The 22,788-nt window shown below is 47.0% G+C and overlaps 1 protein-coding gene across 1 annotated transcript in view; it reads left to right on the top strand.

Moving 5' to 3' along the window:
* The window catches only part of Lrfn2 (leucine rich repeat and fibronectin type III domain containing 2), a 27,138-nt gene extending 5,055 nt beyond the window's left edge, over positions 1–22,083 (top strand). Inside the window, exon 2 of the mRNA XM_027394551.2 lies at positions 21,117–22,083. Coding sequence (XP_027250352.2) covers positions 21,117–22,083 — 967 coding nt within the window. The remainder of the gene's footprint in view (positions 1–21,116) is intronic.
* The last annotated feature ends 705 nt before the right edge of the window (positions 22,084–22,788 follow it).

Raw genomic sequence — 22,788 nt, 5'->3', positions numbered from 1 at the left:
AATAAGGTGGAGATTAATTGAGAAAGAGATTTGGTGTTGACCATTGGCCTCCACACATGTATAAATGCATGTTTATGTACATATGCACACGTGCACATGCCACATGCTTACACACGTGCACATGCCCCACCCCCCACAAAACAAAAACAAAAATGATAGCTCTCCAAGTAGTATCTACTCATATTAAGCAGGTTGGGCACATAGGGTAGTGTTAGTATTGCTAATAGTAGCAAAAGTAATAGCAACCTAAAACAAGGCCATTATATTCTCCGCTGTCCCAGGGGAGGACATGGAAGTGGAAGTTTGCTATTCCATCTGGTCTTATCTGTAAGAAGATGTCCAAAGCTTTGTAGAAAATTCTAAGGAGGATATGCTCTCCGAGGAGGGTTTTGACAATCACCAGCACCAACATGCAGCCTCACTGTGTGCATGAGGAGCAGCTTTGCAGACTCCATTTCATTTAATCCTCTTGGATATACCAGGTATAAAGGGACAAGAGAATGTCATAAAAGTCCCCTAAGGTCACAGAATCAGAAAAAGGATTGGATGGGTGTCCCAGAATAGCAGTACTGCAAGGTCTGGTGGACCTTTAAGAGGTGGCGACTTGAAGGAAGCCCTGGGGTCATTGAGGTAGGGACTTGGAAGGGACTGAAGGACTCTAGCCCCCCCCCTTGCCTAATCTATCACTATCTATCTGCCTATCTTCTATTATCTATGATTTCTGCTATCTATCAATCATGTATCTATCTGTCATTATGTTAGTTATTTTTTGTCACCATAATAGAACACTGTGATCAAAGCAACTTACAGAAGAAAGGATTTGTTTTGAATTGTGGTTCCAAAGGGTTAGTGGTACAGCAGGAGGCAGAAGCAGAGAGCTAACTACAAGCATGCCCCAGAAAGAATGAGTTAAAAGTGACTCTAAAATATAATTTCTCAAAGTCTGCTCCCAGTCACACACTTCCTTCAGCAAGGCCATACCTCCTAAATCTCCAAATAGTGCCACTAACTGGGAACTAAGTGTTCAAAAACCTGAGACCACCAGAGTTATCTATCTATCTATCTATCTATCTATCTATCTATCTATCTATCTTCTATCTGCCTCTATCACCTATCTATCATTTATTTATTATCTATCATCTATCAACCTGTCTATCATATATATCATTTATCTCTACCTTGCTATCTATCATCTATCTACATCTATCTATCTATCTATCTATCTATCTATCTATCTATCTATCTACTATCTAGCAAAATATGTGAGCCAGTTTCTTTCATTGGTTTCCTATCATGGCCACCTAACCTACCAGAGGAAGTCCTAAACAGTAGGGCCATCTAATCTTGGACCTAAACCTCCAGAACCATGAACTCAGGAATCCCATTTTCTTTATAGTAATAATCACTCCAAGCAGTTCTTCATTATCACAACAAGCTTTAATGACACACTATAATTTGAATCCTAGCTTCTGGATACAGTTCACATGATTAGCCTTTGTGGATGTACTGAAGGAGTTCATAGTAAGAAAGAGAGAGACACTGGACTTTTTGAAAAATGCATCTTTACCATGAGAAGGAGGAAATAACAGTTACATGGTGACTCTCTGCTGTGTTCATGTCCCAACAAGCATGGACACAAGATAGTGTCAGGGAGACTGGACTGGACTAGAAGTGTAAATGAGAAGCACACGCAGACAGCACTGAGTCCAAAACAAACAAACAAACAAACAAAATATCTACCTGTCACCTGTCCATCATTTTCTGTTACCTGTTACCTGTTATCTACAATTTTTCTATTCATCTAGAAAAAGATAACATATTATCTGTTATTATCTACTAACATACATATCTACTTACTATTATCTATCGTCTATCTGCCTATCATCTGTCTTGATCATCTGTTTGTTTCAAGGAGTACATTATAATTACAGTCACACAAAGCAAGTCATCCAAGGCAAGGAGAAATGACCTTGCTTGGAATTGTTGTCCAGGTTTAAAGTTGTTGCTCAGAAGGTCATCGAAGCCATATGAGGACAGGACGCTGGAAGACTCTATAGCTGTGTCAGAGAAACACTGCTCAGGTCAGGAGAGGTTGTGACTCTGTGGAGCCAGTCAGGCTGGCCAGAGCACAGCTGTACTGTGCTCAATCCAGGATGGCCCAGCATAGAAATGAGATTCTCGAAGCTCGTGTAAGCTAAGGTGAAATTGACCCTGAAGATGAAAGGACTTAGAAAGAAATCCCAGCTCCTTTGATCTATTTAAAGAACTTCTGAGCAGAAGAGGGAAACATGCATGCACAGGCACATGTGCAAGCACATGCATGTACACCCTGCCCCAGCACAGGAGTAGGCCCTCTCCCATCACAAGAATAAAGTCCCACCAGCACACCCTGCATACTCACGGCCTCTCTGACTATGGAGGAGCTGGCTTTGCCTCCCTCTTCTCCTCCAGCATCTGTAGTCCCTTCACCATGGTCTGTAAGTCTGACCTATACAGGCTGCAGATTCCACACTTGATCAACAAAAGGGCAGCAGGCCTCAGAGCAGCACCGTGGCAGCTTAGCACCAGCCATCATGATCTGGGAGCTTCTAGAGCTCCAGGAGGACTCAGCTAAGTCCCTCCTGGGGATGCTGGAAAGGTGGGAGTAGGAATTTCTGACTGAAGTGACACAATCTTCTCAGCCTATATCTCTTCTTAAGCTGAACAGCGTGGCTTCTACTGCCTGTGTTTATTGTGCAGGGCCCTGTGGCCTGACGTTAGGACCTCCCAGACACTTCTGCTCCAGAGCCTGAGTTCAGAGTCGGTGAGCATCGTAGGGGCTCAGAGAGTCTAGCCTGACCTGGACCCATGTCAGGGACACATACTCAAAGGCACCCCAAGGTTCCAGAGAACCCAAGGGTAGCTGTGAGCAATGCCTGATGCTTGAGGCTGTAGGCCACACTCCAGAATTACTACAAATATGGGGCTAATCCTGGGTGATCAAGGAAATCTTCTGTCATGTAAGATCTCTTGTTACAAGATGTCCTTGATGCTCTCCAGGCATTTCCCCCCACAGTAGAGAGACTAAGCCCTGCAGGCAGAACTGGGATACTCTGGGCTCCTTCAGTCCTCAGGTGGTATCTGGCTCGCTTCCTGTGTGACTGAGAAAGACTGACAGTCACATCTCTCATCACCAGGTCCAGAACTTTCAGGAAAAGCATAACATTAATGGGGACCCCACAGAGGGGAGAGCAGTGAACATGGCAAGGGGAGGAACCTCTGGGCCTCTCCCCACCCAGAAAGAGTGACAACCCATCTCAGCTAAACCTCATTTCTGGTGTGACATGGAAAGTTAAGTGCCCTGCATGTCATTATCGGCCAAGTGACATTCACAAACACTTGTCTCTAAGAGCTGTCAGGAACATCTGACAATAGATGAGATGCTGGAACCATACTGGGAGGGCCAGGGAGCAGCCAGCTTGCTCCCCAAAGCTCAGTGGGATCAGCCAGGCTCCAGGCTTGCCTTCATACTGTGCGTGACGTGGCCAGCATCTCAATTTAGGGACAAGAGGGGCCTTGAAGGACAAGCACAGAAGCTCTTCCTGCTCTATTGGTTCTAGGCTGTCAGAGACCTCTTCTGTAGAGAGTGGACCATGCAGCTGAGCTGTACAGGGCTCAGGGTGGATCTGCTGTGTTGCTTAACTTATCAAGGTAACTTAAGGAAGGGTTTGTTCTTACAGTTTGAAGGTCCAGTCCAGCAGGCGGGGAAGCCTTGGTACAGGAGTGTGAGGCAGCTGGTCAGATTGTAGCCTCAGTCAGGAAGCCGAGAGAGATGAATGCTGTTGCCCTGCTTGCTTTCTCCTTTTTATTAAGCCCCGGTATTTCAACCCGGTGCTCCATTTACTATAGTTCTTCCTGTAGCCTCCTCAGTTAGACCATTCCAGAAACACCCTCAGAGGATCCAGAGATGTAGCTCCTAGATGACTTTAGATCTCATCAAGCTCACACTCAATACTAACCTTTATGATTGCTATTGTTGCTTGTCCCTCACCCAGGGAAGGGATTGAAAGGTGAGGTCTACACTGCCAGGGTGCTATCCGGTCATATCTCAGGGAACCCTGCTCTCCGCCACCAGGAAAATTCACTCATGACTTTGGAGACAAGGGAAGCAGATAGGGACATTTCTTCCCTGAAGAGAGGAAGGAGCATGTGAGATTCAGTGTCCTGTGTCTGTGCTGAGGACTTGCGGATGTCCTTATGCAGGCTGGCTTCTCCTGAAGGGGTGGCTGAACACCACAGATGGGAGAAGAGGAGTGTGTGGCAGTGGAAGCTGGAGAGATAAGGAGAGTGTGGCTGTGAGAGGCCACATCAAAGCCAGCCTTCCTGGGGATTCGTACTTTTATAAATTCTCTTCCTATTAAAGTCAGGTACCCACAAGGAAAAGGGATAGGAAGGGTAAGAGTGAACCTCTGCTTCACCCATCCCCAGCCCCACCCTGTGGGCCAACTTACTAATGCCTCCAAATGTCCCTGAAGGCTGGGGCATGGGCCAGGTATTCGTTGCAGCCTGTTTTGGGCAAGGGTTTGGGGACTTCTCTGCTCAGTGTTACTTCTCCACAATTCCAAGTGCCAGAAATGCTGGCACAAGGAAGGAAGAAAGGTGCCAGTCCTAACCTTGGTTTTTACCAGAACCTGGGGCCTCTTAGCAGAAAATCTGGGCAGGGTGTGGCTCTCTGAAATTCAAAGTATATCAATCAGTTATAATGGCAAAGACTGAGTTACCAGAGGTCTCACATTAGCAGCAGTAGAAAGGAAGGGCAGGGACCCACCATACACCTCTTATTTAAGAGAAGTCCAGGGAAAAAAGGATTCTGCCTTTCTGGGTTGCCTAGTCATGGAGGACCCAGCCCCCTTCTGTCTTTTGCTGTTACCATCCTCAGCTCAGGTTTTGCCTTTAAGGTCACCTCCTAGCACAAAACATCTGCTGGAGCACAGGCTGCCAAACCTCCCTTTCATGTAGTTCGAACAACAGAAAGCAAGATAAAGAGAGCAAACTGGGAGATTTGCCAGAAGACCCAACCATTAATGTCCATTTACACTGTATGGGCACACGTTTCTGCAAAGCTAGGTGCAGTGTCCCTTCAAAAACAGAGAAGAAGGAGGGCTAGCTAGCACTCCTAAAACTTATGCCCAGACTCATTTACTAATCCTGTGGCCAAAGGCAAAGTATGTCACTGCCCTCAGTCCTAATCGGTTAATCTGTAAAATGGGAATAGATTCCTTCCTGCATGTTTTATAGTTTGGGGTGGAGGAGGAATTAAATCAAGAGTTTGAATGAGTATCCTTCATAGTCAACCAAGAAGTACTAGGACCAGGAAGTACTAGAGCAAGAAATATTGTGGGGAATACTATTGAGGAGAATAACTGATACAAAATCTGTAAGGTTAAGATAACTTTTAATAGAAAAACACTAGCCAACAGCAAGCCAGAGCGTGCCAAAAGCAGCAAGGCAAGAGAGCACCCATGTGCCTTGTCTGTCCCTTTAAACCTCTCTTGCGTCACTCTGATATCACCTTGACCATGCCCACCAGGCCACACCTGTAGCCCATCCTAGGTGTCTCCCTACAGAGTACCAGGACCAGAAAGTACAGAGACCAGTGAGTTTTGAGACCAAGAAGTACTGGGACTAGAGAGTACTGGCACCAAGAAGTACTAAGGACCAGGAAGTACTGAAGTCAAGAGTAGTACCCCTTGGCTGGGTATGAGCAGCCAATACAAGGGTGGGGTCGGGGCTCTGCTCTGCCTTCTGTCCTTGTTGCTCTAGTTTCATTTCTGTCACTATGATAAAATAACACAACAAAGGGAGAAAAGGTTTCTTGTGATTTTAGTGTCAGGATACAGTCCCTCATTGCAGTGAAGTCAAGGCAGTGAATAGCTACTGAATACATGGTCAGTAACTATTGCAATAAAAATAGTCAAGTCCTGGTCTTGAAGAAGCTTTCCAGCTTATGAGGGAGGGGAAGGGGGTGAGAGAATTTAAAATATGGGGCAATGGATATGGCTCAGTTGGTAGAGTATCTGTTTAGCATGCCCAAAGCTCAAGGTGAGGTCTCCAGCATCAAGTGGGGGGCAGGGAGGAAGGGAGGGAGGGAAAAAGAAAGGAAGGGAGGGAGGGAGAGGGAGGGAGGTATATGCCTCTAATCCCAGCACTCAGGAAGTGTAGGCAGGAGGACCAGGAGTTCACAGTCATCCTCAACTCTATATTGAGTTTAAGCATTCTGGGCTACATAAGACTTTGTCTTAAAAATTAAAAACAAGCTGGGCGTTGGTGGCGCACACCTTTAATCCCAGCACTCGGGAGGCAGAGGCAGGCGGATCTCTGTGAGTTCAAGGCCAGCTTGGTCTCCAGAGCGAGTGCCAGGATAGGCTCCAAAGCAATAGGCTCCAAACCCTGTCTCGAAAAACCAAAAAAAATAAAAACCCAAAAAGCAAAAAAAAAAAAACACAAAAAATTAAAAACAAAACAAAACAAATTGGTTTTAGAGGCTGTAAAAAAGGCCAGAGGTTAAATGCATGGACTAGCCATGCAGGATTTGAGCTTGGTTCCCCACATCCTAGCTGGGTAGATCATAAAAGGCTGTAACTCCGGCTGCCGAAGATCTGCCGCCACCTTTTGGCTTCTGAAGGCACTGCATCCATGTGCACATAACCCCCCCCCCCCAGCATACATAAAATAAATCTTAATTTTCTTTATTTTAAATGTGTGCCAGGAAAAACAAAGCACAGAGACAGTCTTGGGCCATCGTTTTTTGTGGGTGATCAGGGATGACCCCTCAGAAGGGTGACAAAGTGCATACAAAGCCCCTGGGGTAGGAACGTGCTTGTCCTGTTAGAGCGGCAGCAAGGACTCCAGGGTGTTTGAGGCAGAGTGGCAGGGAGTGAGCTGGGGTGTGGCAGGACTACATCTGGTAGGATCTCTGAGGCCAGAGCAAGGCTTGAGTTTTATCCTGCAGGAGGCGGGAGCCTTTGGGGGACCTGAGAGCAGGATGCAGGCATGCTGTGATGACAGGTGGTGGCTTCAGAGTCTGCCCAGGGAGAAGATGGAATGGGTAGACTAGTCCTGTAGGGACGAGGGACCTGCCGTGTCTAGAGAGCCTCCTGTCCCTCCACACCCACACATATATGCAAAGGCTGCTGGTGTGTGGTGTGGAAGTGAAGCAGATGCCTCCAGACGAGGCTGTGCTGAGGCTTCTGGAAGGCTCCTGGCTATGTCTGTGGGTGCTTGGGAACCTTATGGAGGCCCCGGAAGGCTCCACGTGGGGACAAGGCACTATGACTTCCCATTGTGTAGCTGAGCCTCCCACTGCATAGCTGACCCAACTCCTCTGCCAATGTGCCCCCCCCCCACTCTTCCCTCCATTTTCTTCTCATCCTGACGACAGGTCTTTTTTATAGGGTTTCATGTAGCTCAGGCTGGCATCCAACTATGGTGTAGCTAAGGATGACCTTTAAATGCTGGGATTGCAGGCATGTGTGGCCACACCTGGTTTATGTGGTGCTAGGGATAGACCCTCTGAGCCTCCTGTATGCCAAGCAACCACTCTCCTCATTGAGCCACATCCCCAGCAGCCCCGCTCATCATTATTTATGATACTGTTTAATTAGCTCATTAGGCAGGCTGAAGCATTCTGACAGCCCTTCACTTTCCCTAGAGGCTAACGGCCTTTGTGTTAGTATCTGGCCATGATGATAGAGGCAGCTATTACAGGGTATGGAAGGGACCTAGGATCAGGGGCTGGGTGACCTGTGCTTTATCCCTGAGGAATATGGACAGAGTGGGCTTTTGAATTCCTGGGCATGGGGACAGGATCTGGAAGTTGTGATGGTGATGGGGTGGCAGCTGGCCCTGAACGCCAGGGAGATATTTTTACCACCCATCAAAATGCCACCCCGTGCTCACTGAGCTGGTGCCAAGGCTGCTCCCAGCCTGTGCTCCTCTCCTCCCTCGGCTTTGAGTGTTGCCAAGAAGGTCTGCGTGGGAAAGCTTGGAAAACTCCATGTGGGTGTGGCTGGAGTCAGCATGTCTCCCCTTCGGACAGGGACTAGGGAAGCTTTCAGCTGTGGCTGAGACTCAGACCCTACTTTACGAGCCTTACCTGGGAGAAGCCTCAGAGAACCCGGCCCCAAACCACCACAGATCAAAGAACCTGGCATTCTCCGTTATAGATGCACTGTTTTGTGCCTGTGATGGGCAGAAGCCTGGGAGAGGTGGGGTGGTTTTTTTTTGGGGGGGGGGATGGACAGTAGAGGAAGCTGGTGCTCTGGAAGGAACGGTGGAAGCCTGAGCAGCTGCAGGAGGCAGAGAGCACCAGGATAGGCAGCAAGGCAGAAGCGCTTCCTGGATGTGTGGCCCAAGTCTTGAGGCAGCATGGAATGGGGAGAAGGGAAATGCGAAGCTTCAGTCCGGCTCCTCGATTGGGGCAGCCATCTTGGATTTGTTTCTTCTGACTTTAAAACGGGACTCGTTGTTGCAAATTTCACAGTCTGAAAAAACAACCAGAGTAAGAAGGAGGCAGTTAAGGCTATCCAGCCTTCTCCCCCACCACTCCCATAACTGTGATGATCTCTATATGAAGATGAGTTCCAAGTGCCAGGGCAGTGGACAACCTCACCTAGTGAGGTGTGATGAGGTTTCTTGAGGGAGGTTTCCCCAGATGCAGCATGGGACCCGACATGTACCTGACAGCTCATCTCTGACCTCCCAAGAAACAGAATTTGAACCCAGGCCTGCCACACTCCTCAGAGTGTCTCCACACTGCTCCTCCCAGGACACGAGAGAGGTGAAGAGTGAAGGACGTGTGTTGTTGTGGGGTGGGGGTTGCAGGTGACGCGTTTAAGTGAAGGCCATCAACTCTATTCACTCTCACACGATTCCACTCCCTATCCTCTTCCCCGGAATTATCATCCATTGCCAGTGGAGACACAAGGGGAAAACAGAGGATGTGTGAGCCCAGATGACTCTCCTGCCATCCACTCACAGATAAGTAGAAGGTGGGTGGGCACTTCAGAGGAGTTGCAGTTAGGCAAGTGGAAGAACTTTCCAGGCAGTGTGAGTGCTTTGGGGAACAAAGCTTTGAACCGAGGACAGAAAGTGGCTTAGAGGACTTGGAAGATTCCACCAGAGTCAGGTAGGTGAATGTCTTCTCCACGCAGAGAATGGACAGGCAAGCCCTCAGATGTTTTGATTCATAACTTACTGTTTGAATCAAAGCTACACAGGCTCCCATCACTGCCTCCAAGCAGAATGAAGAAACCAGGCTATGTCTCGACCCTAACAACAGGCAGACTTAGTGTAGAGGGTGGAGGGTAATGGCTGGGCCTCAGGACTCCATGGGCCATTGTTCTTGAAGAGCCACATGTCCCCAGCTTTTCTATCCTAGCATCAAGGGCCAGGCAGCAAGAAGGGCTGAGGACAGCATCATGAATCTCTGCCTGGGAGTTTCTGACACGAGAGTGTCTGCAGAGGGAGTAACTGATAGATCACAGCTGGGCTGTTGACCTTGAGTCTTAAACAAAGCGAAGAATGAAAGGTCATATTTACTCCATCAAAGCCCCGGGAGCCGTGAAATACCAGAGTGTGGATAAAGACATCAGTAAATCACCCACTGCCAGAAGCTACTGCTCTGTCTTCCAGCCTGTGGTGGGCTTCCTATGGGCAGAGGGGGAGGAAAAGAAGGTTAGGGCCTCTGGGGACTCCAAGCAAGACTGGCTTTGGGTTCCAGTGATGCTGAAAACCCATGAGCTGTAGAGGCCTCAGTAGGCTCCATCCTCCTCACAGAGACATGATCCTCCCTAGTAGTTGACACTGCTGTCTTCCTCTTTGCTCTCCACCCTGTTTTTTGAGACATAGTCTCTCAGTAAACCTGGAGCTCGCTAATTGTCTAGACTGACTGGCCAGTTGAGCCTCAGGGGCTTTTATGTCTTTACTCCATACTGCTCCCTCTGTCTGTCTGCTGTGAACACCTGTACAACTTCCTGTGAGCTGGGCTTCTACTGAGAGGTCAGGAAGGAGCAGAGGCATGGAAGGACAGGGTATAGTAGATGGCACACAGGTTATGGACCTCACCACCATGGGCAGCTTCCCTTAAGGACATGGTTCCAAATGCCCACTCCTTATTGTGTACTCATGGCTGACCACAGTCTCAGCAGCTTTCCCTTGCCTAGTAACCCTTAGAGCGACTGTGCAAGCTATTTCACAAACAGGAAGGCTGAGACTCTGGGAAATAATGAGTCCAGAGCCCAGGCAACTTGAGTGTTAGACCCTGTGTATTGTAGATGGAGTTTCTTTCCAGCTTGGTCCTGCAGCCGATTAGCCCCAAATAAACACCCGTTGGCCATTGGCTAGGGGTTCTTACTGGCTAGCTCTCTCTTAATCATTAACCCATAACAATTAATCTATGTACTTTTACGTGGCCTTATCTTACCAGAGAACACTTGGAAGTCCTCTCTTCCCAGACTCTACATGGCATCTCCATTGCGCCTAACCTCTCTCTTTCCTTACCCCTTCCTCTCGTAGCCCTGCCTATACTTCCTGCCTGGCTACTAGCCAATCAGTGTTTTTTCATCCACCAATAAGAGAAACATCTATACAGATGTCCCCTGTCAGTGTGTATTTGTAGTTGGTGACCTACTGGCCTAGTCCTCAGACAGCAGCGGTTCTCTGCTAACCAGCTCCTTCTGGTGACATGCTTGCAGAATTCTAGAACAGAAGTGAGTGAGGCACAGAGTGTGAAAGTGATTTGCCCTAGGTCACACAGCAGTCACAGAAGCAACACAGACAGACCCTCCTCTGCTGGGTCTGAACATAATGTGATGGGTGGTACCATTCTCCAGCCTCCTCCCACCAGCTCTCCAGGACCTTCCCTGAGTGGGACAGGCATATCTCCTGCTGAGGTCTTTTGTCTCCACAGCCTTACTCTGCCCCAGCCAGGGGCAGGGGAATCTGGGAGGATCACTTGAGACATAACAGAGACAAGTACTGAGTGGGTTTCTCCTGCCTACCAGCAGGAAAGACATCTCTCTGTGGGTGAGGTAGAGGGAGGGCTGGTTGCCAGGAAGCCTAGTAATCCCTATAGCAGCTTCAGTCACTCACCCATGCCCCACTCCTCACCCATGCTCAGTGTCCTGAGCAGTTACGAAATGACAGCTCATGTTTCTGAGCATTCGCAAGTGAGTGCTGTGTGTAAGGAGGCTGGAAAGACAGCAGACTTCCCCAGTGCTTCTGCAGTCCTGTTAGCATCCTTCCATCCAGGCCCGAAGAGCCAGCAGACTGTAATGTAGTATTTGAACTTGGTCTTCAGATAGTCTGCAGACTATCTGAAGTCTGTTTTACAGTATGTATTCTTTTGGGGGGTGCATGTATGTTTGTTTATATGCACACGTGTTTTCCCATGTGCGTGAATGTGTGCAAATGTGCATGTGAGGGTCAGAAGCAAACTTCAGGTGTCCTTCCTCAGGGCACCATTCACCTTTCTTTTAAGATTTGTTTTTGTTTTTATTCCTGTGTATGGGTGTGTATGTCTACATGTGAACATGATACATGTATGCCAGTGCCCATAGAGGCCAGAAGAAGGCATCAGATCCCTGGAGTCTGGAGTTATAGGTGGTTTTGAATCACCCAAAAGGGTGCTGGGAACCAAACTTGGGTCCTCTACAAGAGCAGCAAGCATTGTTAACCATTGAGCCATCTCTTGTCCCCCTTTCTTTTATTTATTTCTGAAATGGGGTCTCTGCTTGGTCTGGAGCTTGCCACCATGGCTATACTGGCTGACCCTCATGCCCCATGTCCAGCCTTTTATGTTTTTAAAAATGATCTGTTCTGAGAATTGAACCCAGGCTCCAGATCTTGCTCAATACAAACATCTTTTGTGAGGCTTTGGGCAAGTCACCTCTCTTCAACGAGATTTCCTCTTCTGTTCATAGGGATGATAGTCCCCTTCTACACATAGCTAAAAGGATTAAATTAACATGTGCAAAATATTCAGAACAGTTTGACATTAGTAAGCATCAATAAAGGTCCATGTATGTTATTTCCTTTGTGAATTGTTGTCAAACAGGCTGCCTTGACACTGAAATGTGCTTCCTGGCAAGCTTTAATTCTGCCTGCTGATGTTCAGGTTAACATAGTGCTGTTGTTCCTTGGTTGTCTGATGACAACTGGTTACAAGGCACCCCTCGAACACTCCAAAATTCACATTCAAATCCATTATAGGTGTGCAACCCACACAGCGACTTGGTACAGTGCAACTCCTCCCTGTACATATCTTCCAATACTGAACACAATGTCAGTACTGTCTAAAGAACTGAAGAGCTGTTTGTTTCAGGAATAGTGACCAGAAAAAAAAATTATCTAGGATCTGAGGACATGGTTCAGTGGGCAAAGTGTCTTGCAAGAATGAAGCCCTGAGTTTGAATCTCCATAATCTATGTAAAAAGCTCGGCACAACAGAGAGTGTTTGTAACCCCAGCACTAGCAGGACAGAGACAAGAGACCCCCAAGCCTTCTGGGTAGCCAGGCTGCTTGCTCTAGACAATCAGTAGGTTTGATGTTCAGTTAAGAAAAAGGCAAGCTGGAGAGCAATAAAGGAAGACACCTAATATCTGACACCTTGCTCTGGCTTCCACATGTACCTTGCATCCCACACATAAACAGAGACAACACACACATTGATACATATTCATAATTTTTTGTTCAAGTCCTTCTGGGGCACAATGTGCTGAACTTGGAGACAAAGAACCTGCAGGCACCAGCCAGGCTATTTTTGACTGGATGTGGGTTGAACAGGTAGTCTATCAACTTGAGGCTATTTCTCCAGTTATGATTGTCACTGCAGAGAATAAAGATACTGCTTGATACAACCTGTGTGTGGCTGTCACAGGGTAAGAACTTGCATGTGTGCATGAGTGCCAATGAACCAACCACATCTCCTTTCTTCTTGGCTGTTGATGTTGAAAGGAAAAAAAAAAACCCTTTGGGTCTCATGGTTATAATAGTGCAAATAATAAAAAGCCAGAGAAAGATATTGGTGTTCAGGCTAAAGAACAGAAAAGCAAAGCAGCCAATGAGAACTCTTACCTCTACCAAGGTTGGGAAATCTGTCCTCAGCATGGCTGGAAACTGAATACTGCATGAGACCCTGAGCACCTGTTTTATATACCTCGTTAGCACTGGGATTAAAGGTGTACACCACCACTGCCCAACCTCTATGGTTGACTAGTGTGGCTGCTGGGATTAAAGGCCTGCATTACCACCACCTCTATGGCTGCCTCTATGGATGTGTCTAGCTTTGCATTCTGATCTTCAGGAAAGTTTTATTAGGTCATAAACAATACATGGGTCTGGGTAAGACTGGAAGGCAAGCTGTCTGCTTTTGTTTAGTGAGGCCATTATTTTGTGGGTTTAAGATGTGGCAGCTGGCCAGAGTGGATGGCAGATGTGGGGCCATGAAGATGGGTAGTAGGGATGCAAAAGCAGGAAATGAAGCAAGCATCTCAACAGGACCTTACTAAATGAATGCCACAGCTCAGTAGGCAGCCACGGTGTGTCTCTGATGGAGGGAATGGTGACAGAGCCTCTGGAATGGGTGGTTCTGGGGAGCTGTAGGGCGTGAGGCTGGAGGAACAATGAAGATAAAAGAAGGGGTGTTTGTTGATAACTTAAAAAAACAAGGACTTCCTTTTAGATATAGGCCAGTTACTTCCCTCTAACACAAATCTGTATGTTTGCCCTTGTTTTGGTCCCTGGAAAATAACAGACTTCTCAGGTCTCCTCGTAACTGTATGAGGCAGAGAAGTCACACTGTTTTAGAAGAACAATGCAATAATGTTTGATCCCATGTGCTTTCTACTATCCTGTGTAATGTGTTACACTGGCAATGATGCTTGCTTCAAGGATACTGAGGTCATGTTGTCCTCTTTATAGTCAAGATCAAATCTCCACCCAGGCTAGCACAGAACAGAAGGAGTATGTTGGGGATGCATTCCTGCTCTTGTAGGTCCACCACACATTACTGTCTTCCATCTGTTTGCCAAAATGTAGCACTTAGCCTTAGCTGCAAGGGATTCTGGCAAATATGGATGGAGATGGGAGACCTTGTGTATTAGTTACTTGACTTGTTACAGTGATTATAGGAAGTAAGAGTTTATTTTGACTCACAGTCTGAGGGTATAGCCCTCAGGGAAAGGAAGACATAGTGGCAGGAAAATAAAGTCATGCTGTGTCTGCAGAGAGAGAGAGAGAGAGAGAGAGAGAGAGAGAGAGAGAGAGAGAGACAACAGCAGAACAGTCTGGGACTCAAACTTATGGACCTGTGCTACCTGTATGCAAAGATTTTCTCTTTCTAGAGAAACTCTCTCCAGAGATGGAGTGTCTCCTAGGGAACTCCAAATCCTATTGACATTGGAGGTTAACCATTAAATCATGGCACCAGAGAATGAGTTCTAGCACTCAACCTAAAGTCTTGACCATTGTGCTCAAGATGAGTATTCTTGGGAACAAACTATGCTATTAGGAAATACTAGATCTAACTTGCCATTGTCTATAGGAGGTCACAGAGGAGGTCCCTCTAGAACATCAGAGGATGGGGGGTCTGGGGAAAGGAGAGGCAGAGTATTGGCTAATAGTGACAGTTACCAGAGCTTTCTGTACCATATCAACATAAACACACACATGCAGAGATAAACACACAGATATGGAGATACATATATATACACACACATAGAGAAGCATATATATATATATGTATACACACACACACACACACACACACACACATATATATATATATATACATGTACACATACATAACCACAATGATAATCCTCAAACACATCCAACAAGCCCTCCACACATAATTTTTCTCTAACACATGCTCATACATACGAAACCCATATATATATATATATATATATATATATAATATATATATATATATATATTCCCATAAAAGGTCTTCAGATATCCATGTAGTAATTCCCAAGGAAAGAAAAATACCTATCTGCAAAGATCTCAGACACATCCAGGATCTGAAAGACCACTATGCGGGATTGAAACAGCGCTTTAGACTGGTTCTGTTTTTGTAAGTGCTTGGGTTATAGTTTCAAATTGTGTTTTAGAGCATGTGAGCTTAATTAAGTATAACACTTTGGAGCATCTTAATTTAAAATAGCTGTTCATGCTTTCTAACAGGGATTCTGCCAAGGTGCATGATTTTAAAATGGGTTGGAGAGATGGATTAACAGTTAAAAGCACTGGCTGCTCTCCCAGAGGACAAAGTTCACTTTCCAGCACTCACACGGCATCTAACAACTGTCTGTAATGCCAGTTTCAGTGGATCCAACACCCTCATGCAGGAAAAAAACAACAATGCACATAAAAAAAAGCCCACTTCAATACTTCAGGAATGTTTTTCAGAGAGATGTGATCCTGCTGGCTGCTAGCTGATGTCATTTGCCCCAAGTCCCAATATCTTGGATCTCTTTGTTTTATGCTCTGAAAGACTGTCCAGTATGACCATGGGATCTGGTTTCTGTCAGGTTCACCATAGAGAATAACAGCAGAAGGTTGTGGGTGTGGCACAGGAATATTGGGCTCCCTAGTCATTTGTTTCTCACCCTCTGAGGTTATCCTGGAGCCTTCTATTTATTAACCAAATCCTATAGGCCTTTGTATCTCAATAAGAGGTGATTTTTATCATAGAGAACCTTCAGCAATGTTTAATGACCTTTCGATTTGTCAGGACTTAAGGCTGTATTCTGGTAGAAGCAAGGGATGCTGCAAAGCCTTTTGCAAAGGAAAAAGAAACACATCCATTCCCTTCTAGGATTTATCATGGCATGTAGCAGAGAGCTAGGGAATCCATAAAGCTGAAGGAGGTAAAAAAAATCACTTTCTTCTTCTAATTTGTTGCAGACCAAAGATTTTTAGAAGAACATCATTCCCTTAAATTCTCAGAAAGCTTATCACTTTCTTTCATGTGACAGCCAGTGCTAAATCTCTGTAAAACATCAGTAATTATTCTTATGTTTCTGTTTTTCCTGATCATTGATCAGGGACAGACAATTGTGGGCCAGCATCCATTTGTGTACTGTACTTACTTACATGATTCTCTCTCCTTCCTGGAGCAGCAGGGATGTGACAGCTTGGCTGATATTGGTCATGGCTAGTGTTATTCCATTTTAGTCCTCTATTTCCTGACCACCTCTTTGAAATGAGTCCTTCTGTACAGTCTTTGTTCTCCTATACCATGTCTCCTTAAACTACTTACACTTGCAACCTCTTCTACTCAAGAAAACAACATGATTCCAGGTATGTAGGTCTATGAAATAGATATCAAATCAAGCATTTTTTAATAACAGACCATCAAGAAATTGATTTTTCTACAATTTAGCATGTGTTGAAGAGCAGAGCAAATTTGCATACTAATGAGATGGATATGCTTGTTTATTTTTAAATGAAGAATTAAATCTTGGCTGAATATGTTTGATACTGGAGGATGTGGAGCATCTTCAACATTTTTAAGAGTTGATTGATATTTTGATTTTGTAATCTACAATACTGAGAATGCCACTTTGCATAAATACATGATATAAAATGGAAGGAGGATATTTATGGTCATTTCAAAAGAAATTGACAGAAATTCTGCCCTAATCTCAAGCCAACAAAAATCATTTAATTTGAGTTTTCATGAAACTCATGCCAGTAACTCAAACACAGCTTTTAAAAATCAAACACAATGCAATCCAAAGCTATATAATTTGATACTCATATGCTGGGCAAGAATGGGAGTAAAACAACAAGTTTTTGCTTTCTATAATTAAACCAGTATGTTTCAATAGAGCAGAAATCTCTGTATGTATAGTAAAAAAACACTAGACTATACAATCGCCTTGTCTGAGGTGTTTCAGGCAGAGTTTGTTGGCCGTATTTGGTGTTCCACAACACACACAGTACAATGTGCACACATTGCATGTTCAGAATCAAGGCTTCCGTGTCACCAGATGCAGCATGGGTGAATGCTTCCAGAAACACACTTGATGAATGTGAACTTAACTTTGTATTATTTTGGGGATGCTGTGTGTTCAGAAACATTCAGATGTTGCCAAAATGTTCATTACAGTCATGGTCAGTTACATGTTAAATGATCCCATAAGATAGTCACAACATAAAGTTTAAAAAATCACTAATAGTTTTTTTTTAATTATGTGTGTGTTACTATGTACACTTGAGTGTAGTTGCATGTGAAGTTCAGAAGAGGACACTGGATATCCTGGAGCTGGAGTTGCAGGTGGATGTGAGCCACCCTATGTGGGAGTTAGGAAATGAACTCAGGTCCTCTACAAAAGCAGCATGCACTCAACTGCTGAACAGTCTCCCTGGCTTCATGATCTCAGCTTAAAAGCTAGGCTCTAGATTCTGCCTTCTGTCCCTCCAGGCCCTGACTGACTTGGAATACTCTTAACTGAGCAGGAAAAGCTAGAAGGTGTTGGGGGCAAAGAGATAAGAATGTAAGCAGAAGTCTAGGCTGGGATTTCTGATAAGGAGCTTTGATGGCCACTTGTGAGTCACAGGTAGCTCTTGACCCTTGGCAAGTGTCTCAGGGGCTGGGTTATTTTACATCCTGGGCCCAAAGTGAAAATGCCCAAGTATGGAGTTGGGAAGGGTTGTTTAGCTGGTAGAGCTACCCAAGTGATAGGGTATGGGCAGGAATGTAGGGGGAGCCCAGAATTCTGACTTTCTTCAAGAATGACTGTGTACTTTCATAGCAGGGCATGATGGGTACTTAAGAATGCATGGGTAGGACATAAGCTCCATTTCAAGCACTAGATTTTGACTAGCACTCACTTCACAAGGTTCTCTTGTGCATTTTCAACTGGATGCCTGGAGGCAGGTAGGTCTTGCTTTGGGTTAAGAAGAATAACATTCCTGGGACTGGGGCATTCTTCAGTTGTTGAAGTGCTCACTTCAGGCCACAGAAACTACATGAAAAGTCAGTGGGAGAACAGTGACAACAGAATTCCTGGGCTTGGTGACCAGCCAACCTGACTTAACCAATGCACTTCCAGATAATGAGTCTTTATTTTAAAAAATCAAGGTGGACAGCCACCTTAGTGACAAAACCTATGGTTTACATCTGGCTTCCACATACACACATGTATATGCATCTGTTCACACACACACACACACACACACACACACACACACACACACACACACACATGCATACATACATACACACATACACACACACATACACACACACATACACACAGACACAGACACACACAGATACACACACAGAGCAGTAGTGTCCACATGGACCAAACTTGGTCCTAGTTCTGTCATTTCTCCGAAGGGAAGAGCAGCTTTCCTTTGGGAGTGACAGTCATGACTTCCTTCAAGGTGTCAGGAGGTTGAATGAAACCATTTGCATAACCTCCAAGCATACAGAAAGGCCCAACGAAAACTGGCAGCTGCTAATAGCAAAGGCAAACTTGTTTCTGCCAGCCAGGCTCTCTGATTTAGCTCTCTCTCTCTCTCTCTCTCTCTCTCTCTCTCTCTCTCTCTCTTCTCTCTGTGTGTGTGTGTGTGTGTGTGTGTGTGTGTGTGTGTGTGTGTGTGTGTACACGAGTACCTTAGTAGCACAGAAGAGGGTGTCAGATCCCCTGGAGCTGAATTGCAGGCAGTTATGAGCTACCTGACATGGATGCTGGGAACTGTACTCAGGCCCTTTACAGGAGAAGGAGCAGCAAGCTCTCTTCACCACTGAGTCAAACCCTTTCCCCTCTGCCAGTATGGTTGTTCATACCAACAGCAGAGCATTTCTGTTTCCCTAAAAAATACAGTTAACCCCAAACTGACTTCTAGGCTCTTGACCCCATGTCCTAGGGCTCTTAGGGTTAGACACACTAAGCGTAGAAGGTTGTTTCCTAGCAGGTGTTCCAGGTACAGGGACACAATCCCCTCCTCTCAGGAGTGCACTCTTGCAGCACCCACAAGCCAGTGTGACAGTGCAGGGGTTGATTCAATGAGGCCCATAGCTACACTACCTGGCCTGGGTCTGGCTCTGCCTCCTCATCGGCAAAGTGAAGATCACGAGAGCCAACCCTGTAGAGCTTAGAGGACAAACCAGGAGCATGTCAGACTGCCTAATCTACAGTGACCAGCGGGCTCTGTTCTTACTGGCAACAGGTCCCACTGCCTCAGTGTCTCCTGCAGTCATGAAGTCCTGCAGTTCTGGCCACACCAGGGCCCATGCCTGGATCCTGTCCAGGCTTGGAATCTTGTAGGTGGTCGTGAGCCAGAGAGGACACAGAGCAGTGCTTGGGGGAAATGGGTGTGTGATCAGCTCCAAGGCAGTGAGGACTTAAAACAAAACAACAAAATACTTTATTTATAGCCTGACAAGATGGCTTGGAAGTTACAGACACTTGCCACAAAGCCTGACAACTTGAGCGCACTTTCCAGGTCCCCCATGGTAGACAGAGAGGACAGACTCTGGCTTCCACACAAAGCCTGCCATGCATGCATCATCCCCTCCACACAAAACAAATATAGAAAATGTAATAAAAGCAGAATTTCTTTAAAAGTATTTGTTATTAGTCTGTGTGTGTGCACATGCACATACGCAGTGGCTCACCTATGGAAGACAGTTTTGTAGACTTGATTCTCTATATCCACCCTTGCGAGGCTCCAGGGCTGTGAGGCAAGCTCTTCTACTCATTGAGCAATCCTGACACCCCCCAATAAAGATGTTTTCAATAGAAGGAGAAAACATAGTGCCATATCTGTCAATGAGTGAGAAGCTAGTCCTAGCTGTGTGACCTTGGGCAAGCCATCTCCCTTCTCTGAGCCTCAGCCATTTCTCCCTACTCTGTGATATAGGAGCACAGTTGTCACTCTAAATGGTCATGGTGTCTGGATAAAGAGAAGACCCAGACAGACCTCAGGTGCCAGTCAGCAGGACCTAGCTGTCCACCTGTACTAGCCTCTTCCACCCCGTGCCCTGTGGGGTAGGGGTAGAGGTGGGGCTTGGATGATCTCCTCTAAGAGGGTTCCCAAACAGTGTGAGTGAAGACAGCAGTCCCCAGGGGCTGATGGGCTGTCAGTAGCTGTCAGCTCAGCCTTCCCAACAGGGTCTCAGGTGGAAGTCTTCAGGCACTGGCATTTCATATTTGATATCTTAATTATGTTGCTTGGTTTTGAGTTTGAGGAGATGATGGGAGCCGATGGAACCATTTTGTTCTCAAGGGGCAGGAGGGTGGAAGGCTTTAGAGGGGGAAAGGGAGTACAGGAAAGCGGCAAGGGGATGTCCTTTATGCTGAGGCGACCTCTCTGCAGGATTGCCTATGGGAGTGGCCCAGAACCACCTCTGGGCAGAACAGAAACTGCATGTGTGGCAAAGGTCTTAGAGGTCAGCTTGCTTCCCAGATTCTGGAAGGTTTGCCCAAGAGAGCTCAGGCTGTCCCAGACAAGGCCCTTGTGGGGACACTCCCACCTGTCAATCCTTCCTCAAAGATGGAGGGACCAGACAAGGCCTCCCAGGATCTCAGATGCCCTCTAGTGTTAGGGGACAGGTGGAGGGTTGTCTGCAGCCATCCCCACTAATTCCTGAGTCTTCCTTGTCCTCCCCAGGTGCCTTTGCTCCCCTGCCACGCCACCTCTGCTCCATGGTTAGATGCCCCTCATTCACACTTTCAACTAGCATTTTACTTTGAATTCATTCATTGCCTTACTTTGGGTGTTTGCTTGACCTGACCTGGAGAGAATGTTCTCAGAATCCTTCCTTCTCTCTGACACTCCATCCCGGAATATTTCTCTTGTCTTTTCTTTCACCCTGCCTGTCACCTAGGTCTTCCAGATCACATGTCTATCATTGCTTCACCATTTTCTATCTACGCCACACTCCTAACTCCTCCCTCTCTCTCTCCCTCTTGAAACTGTTTTCCCACCATCCACATTTTCCAGTCTCTGCCGTCCTCTAAGTGGGCCTGCATGTGTCCCTGTTACTCTGTATCTTCCTGTGGCTGCTCCCCAACACCCCACACTCTCTTACTCTCTGTGTCTGCCTCCCTCCCCAGGATGATCCCTGCCTCCAACAAGGCCTTCGTGGTCAACAACCTGGTGTCCGGGACGGGCTACGACTTGTGTGTGCTGGCCATGTGGGATGACACAGCTACGACGCTCACGGCCACCAACATTGTGGGCTGCGCCCAGTTCTTCACCAAGGCTGACTACCCACAATGTCAATCTATGCACAGCCAGATCCTGGGGGGCACCATGATTCTCATCATCGGGGGTATCATTGTGGCCACACTGCTGGTCTTCATCGTTATCCTCATGGTTCGGTACAAGGTCTGCAACCACGACGCCCCAGGCAAGATGGCAGCAGCCACTGTCAGCAATGTGTATTCGCAGACCAATGGGGCCCAGCCTCCACCTCTGGGTGGGATACCTGTTGGGCAGCTTCCTCAAGCACCACCCAAGGTTGTGGTGCGGAATGAGTTGATGGACTTCAGTACCAGCCTGGCCAGGGCCTGTGACTCTTCTTCCTCCAGCTCCCTGGGCAGCGGGGAAGCTGCAGGCCTGAGCCGGGGCCCCTGGAGACTCCCACCCCCTGCTCCTCGCCCCAAACCCAGCCTTGACCGCTTGATGGGAGCCTTTGCCTCCCTGGACCTCAAGAGTCAAAGGAAAGAAGAACTTCTAGACTCCAGGACTCCAGCAGGCAGAGGGGCAGGGACATCAGCCAGGGGCCACCACTCAGACCGAGAGCCACTGCTGGGGCCCCCGGCCACCCGTGCCAGGAGCCTTCTGCCTTTGCCCCTGGAGGGCAAGGCTAAAAGGAGCCACTCCTTTGACATGGGAGACTTTGCAGCTGCAGCTGTAGCTGCTCCTGGTGGCTACAGTCCCCCTAGGCGGGTCTCAAACATCTGGACGAAGCGCAGCTTGTCTGTCAATGGCATGCTCTTGCCCTTTGAGGAGAGTGACCTGGTGGGAGCACGGGGGACATTTGGCAGCTCAGAGTGGGTCATGGAAAGTACTGTGTAGCCAGGGTAGGAACACCCTTCCTCCCTCTCTCAGTGGGAGAGGAAGGGGTCAGAGTCAGCACTGGCTAGTATTTGTGGAGTTTCCATGGTGATGTTTACATCCAGGGACAGTCTTGTCTCCCTGTCAACAGCCTCATGTCCTTCTGCCCAGCTACACTCCTTCCCCCATGTCACCTTCCCAGGCCTGTCCCCACCACCCAGCGGGGTGTGCTCAGGGAATGGGACTCGCTCAAGTGTCAGACTGAGCCCTGAGTGTTTGGAGAGGCAGCGAACTGCCTTTCTATTCACAAATGTAGCGACAAGCAACGGCTTCGGATTGCTTATGGATCCAGTGTAGTTTTGATTTCTTAATTTATTTTTCCATTTCCCGGACTCCTCTTCATTCTTCTGGATAACCGAGTGTCCTCTACTTGTGAAAATGTGTCCCCAGCAGGCTGGAGGTAGAGGTGAGGGCAGGGTGGGAGTCAAGAAGACTATTGGTGTTCTGTGGAACTCCCTGCCCAGAGACCCCATAACCTTAGCCAGCCCTATAGCCTGCCCTGGGATGTGTGAATGACCCAGTTTCTATTGTTTCACAGACACAACACCCACACCCAACAAAACAGACTAAGTTAGAGCATAACCACAAGCAGCAGGTGGGCTTGAGAAAGGGCTCGGCTTGTGCTTTGGGACAGAGGGGATCTTATTTGGAGGGTGCGGCCTCTTC

This window comes from Cricetulus griseus, assembly GCF_003668045.3.
Source record: "Cricetulus griseus strain 17A/GY chromosome 1 unlocalized genomic scaffold, alternate assembly CriGri-PICRH-1.0 chr1_0, whole genome shotgun sequence".
Taxonomy (NCBI): Eukaryota; Metazoa; Chordata; class Mammalia; order Rodentia; family Cricetidae; genus Cricetulus; species Cricetulus griseus.
This window is presented reverse-complemented; position numbering and strand designations above follow the sequence as displayed.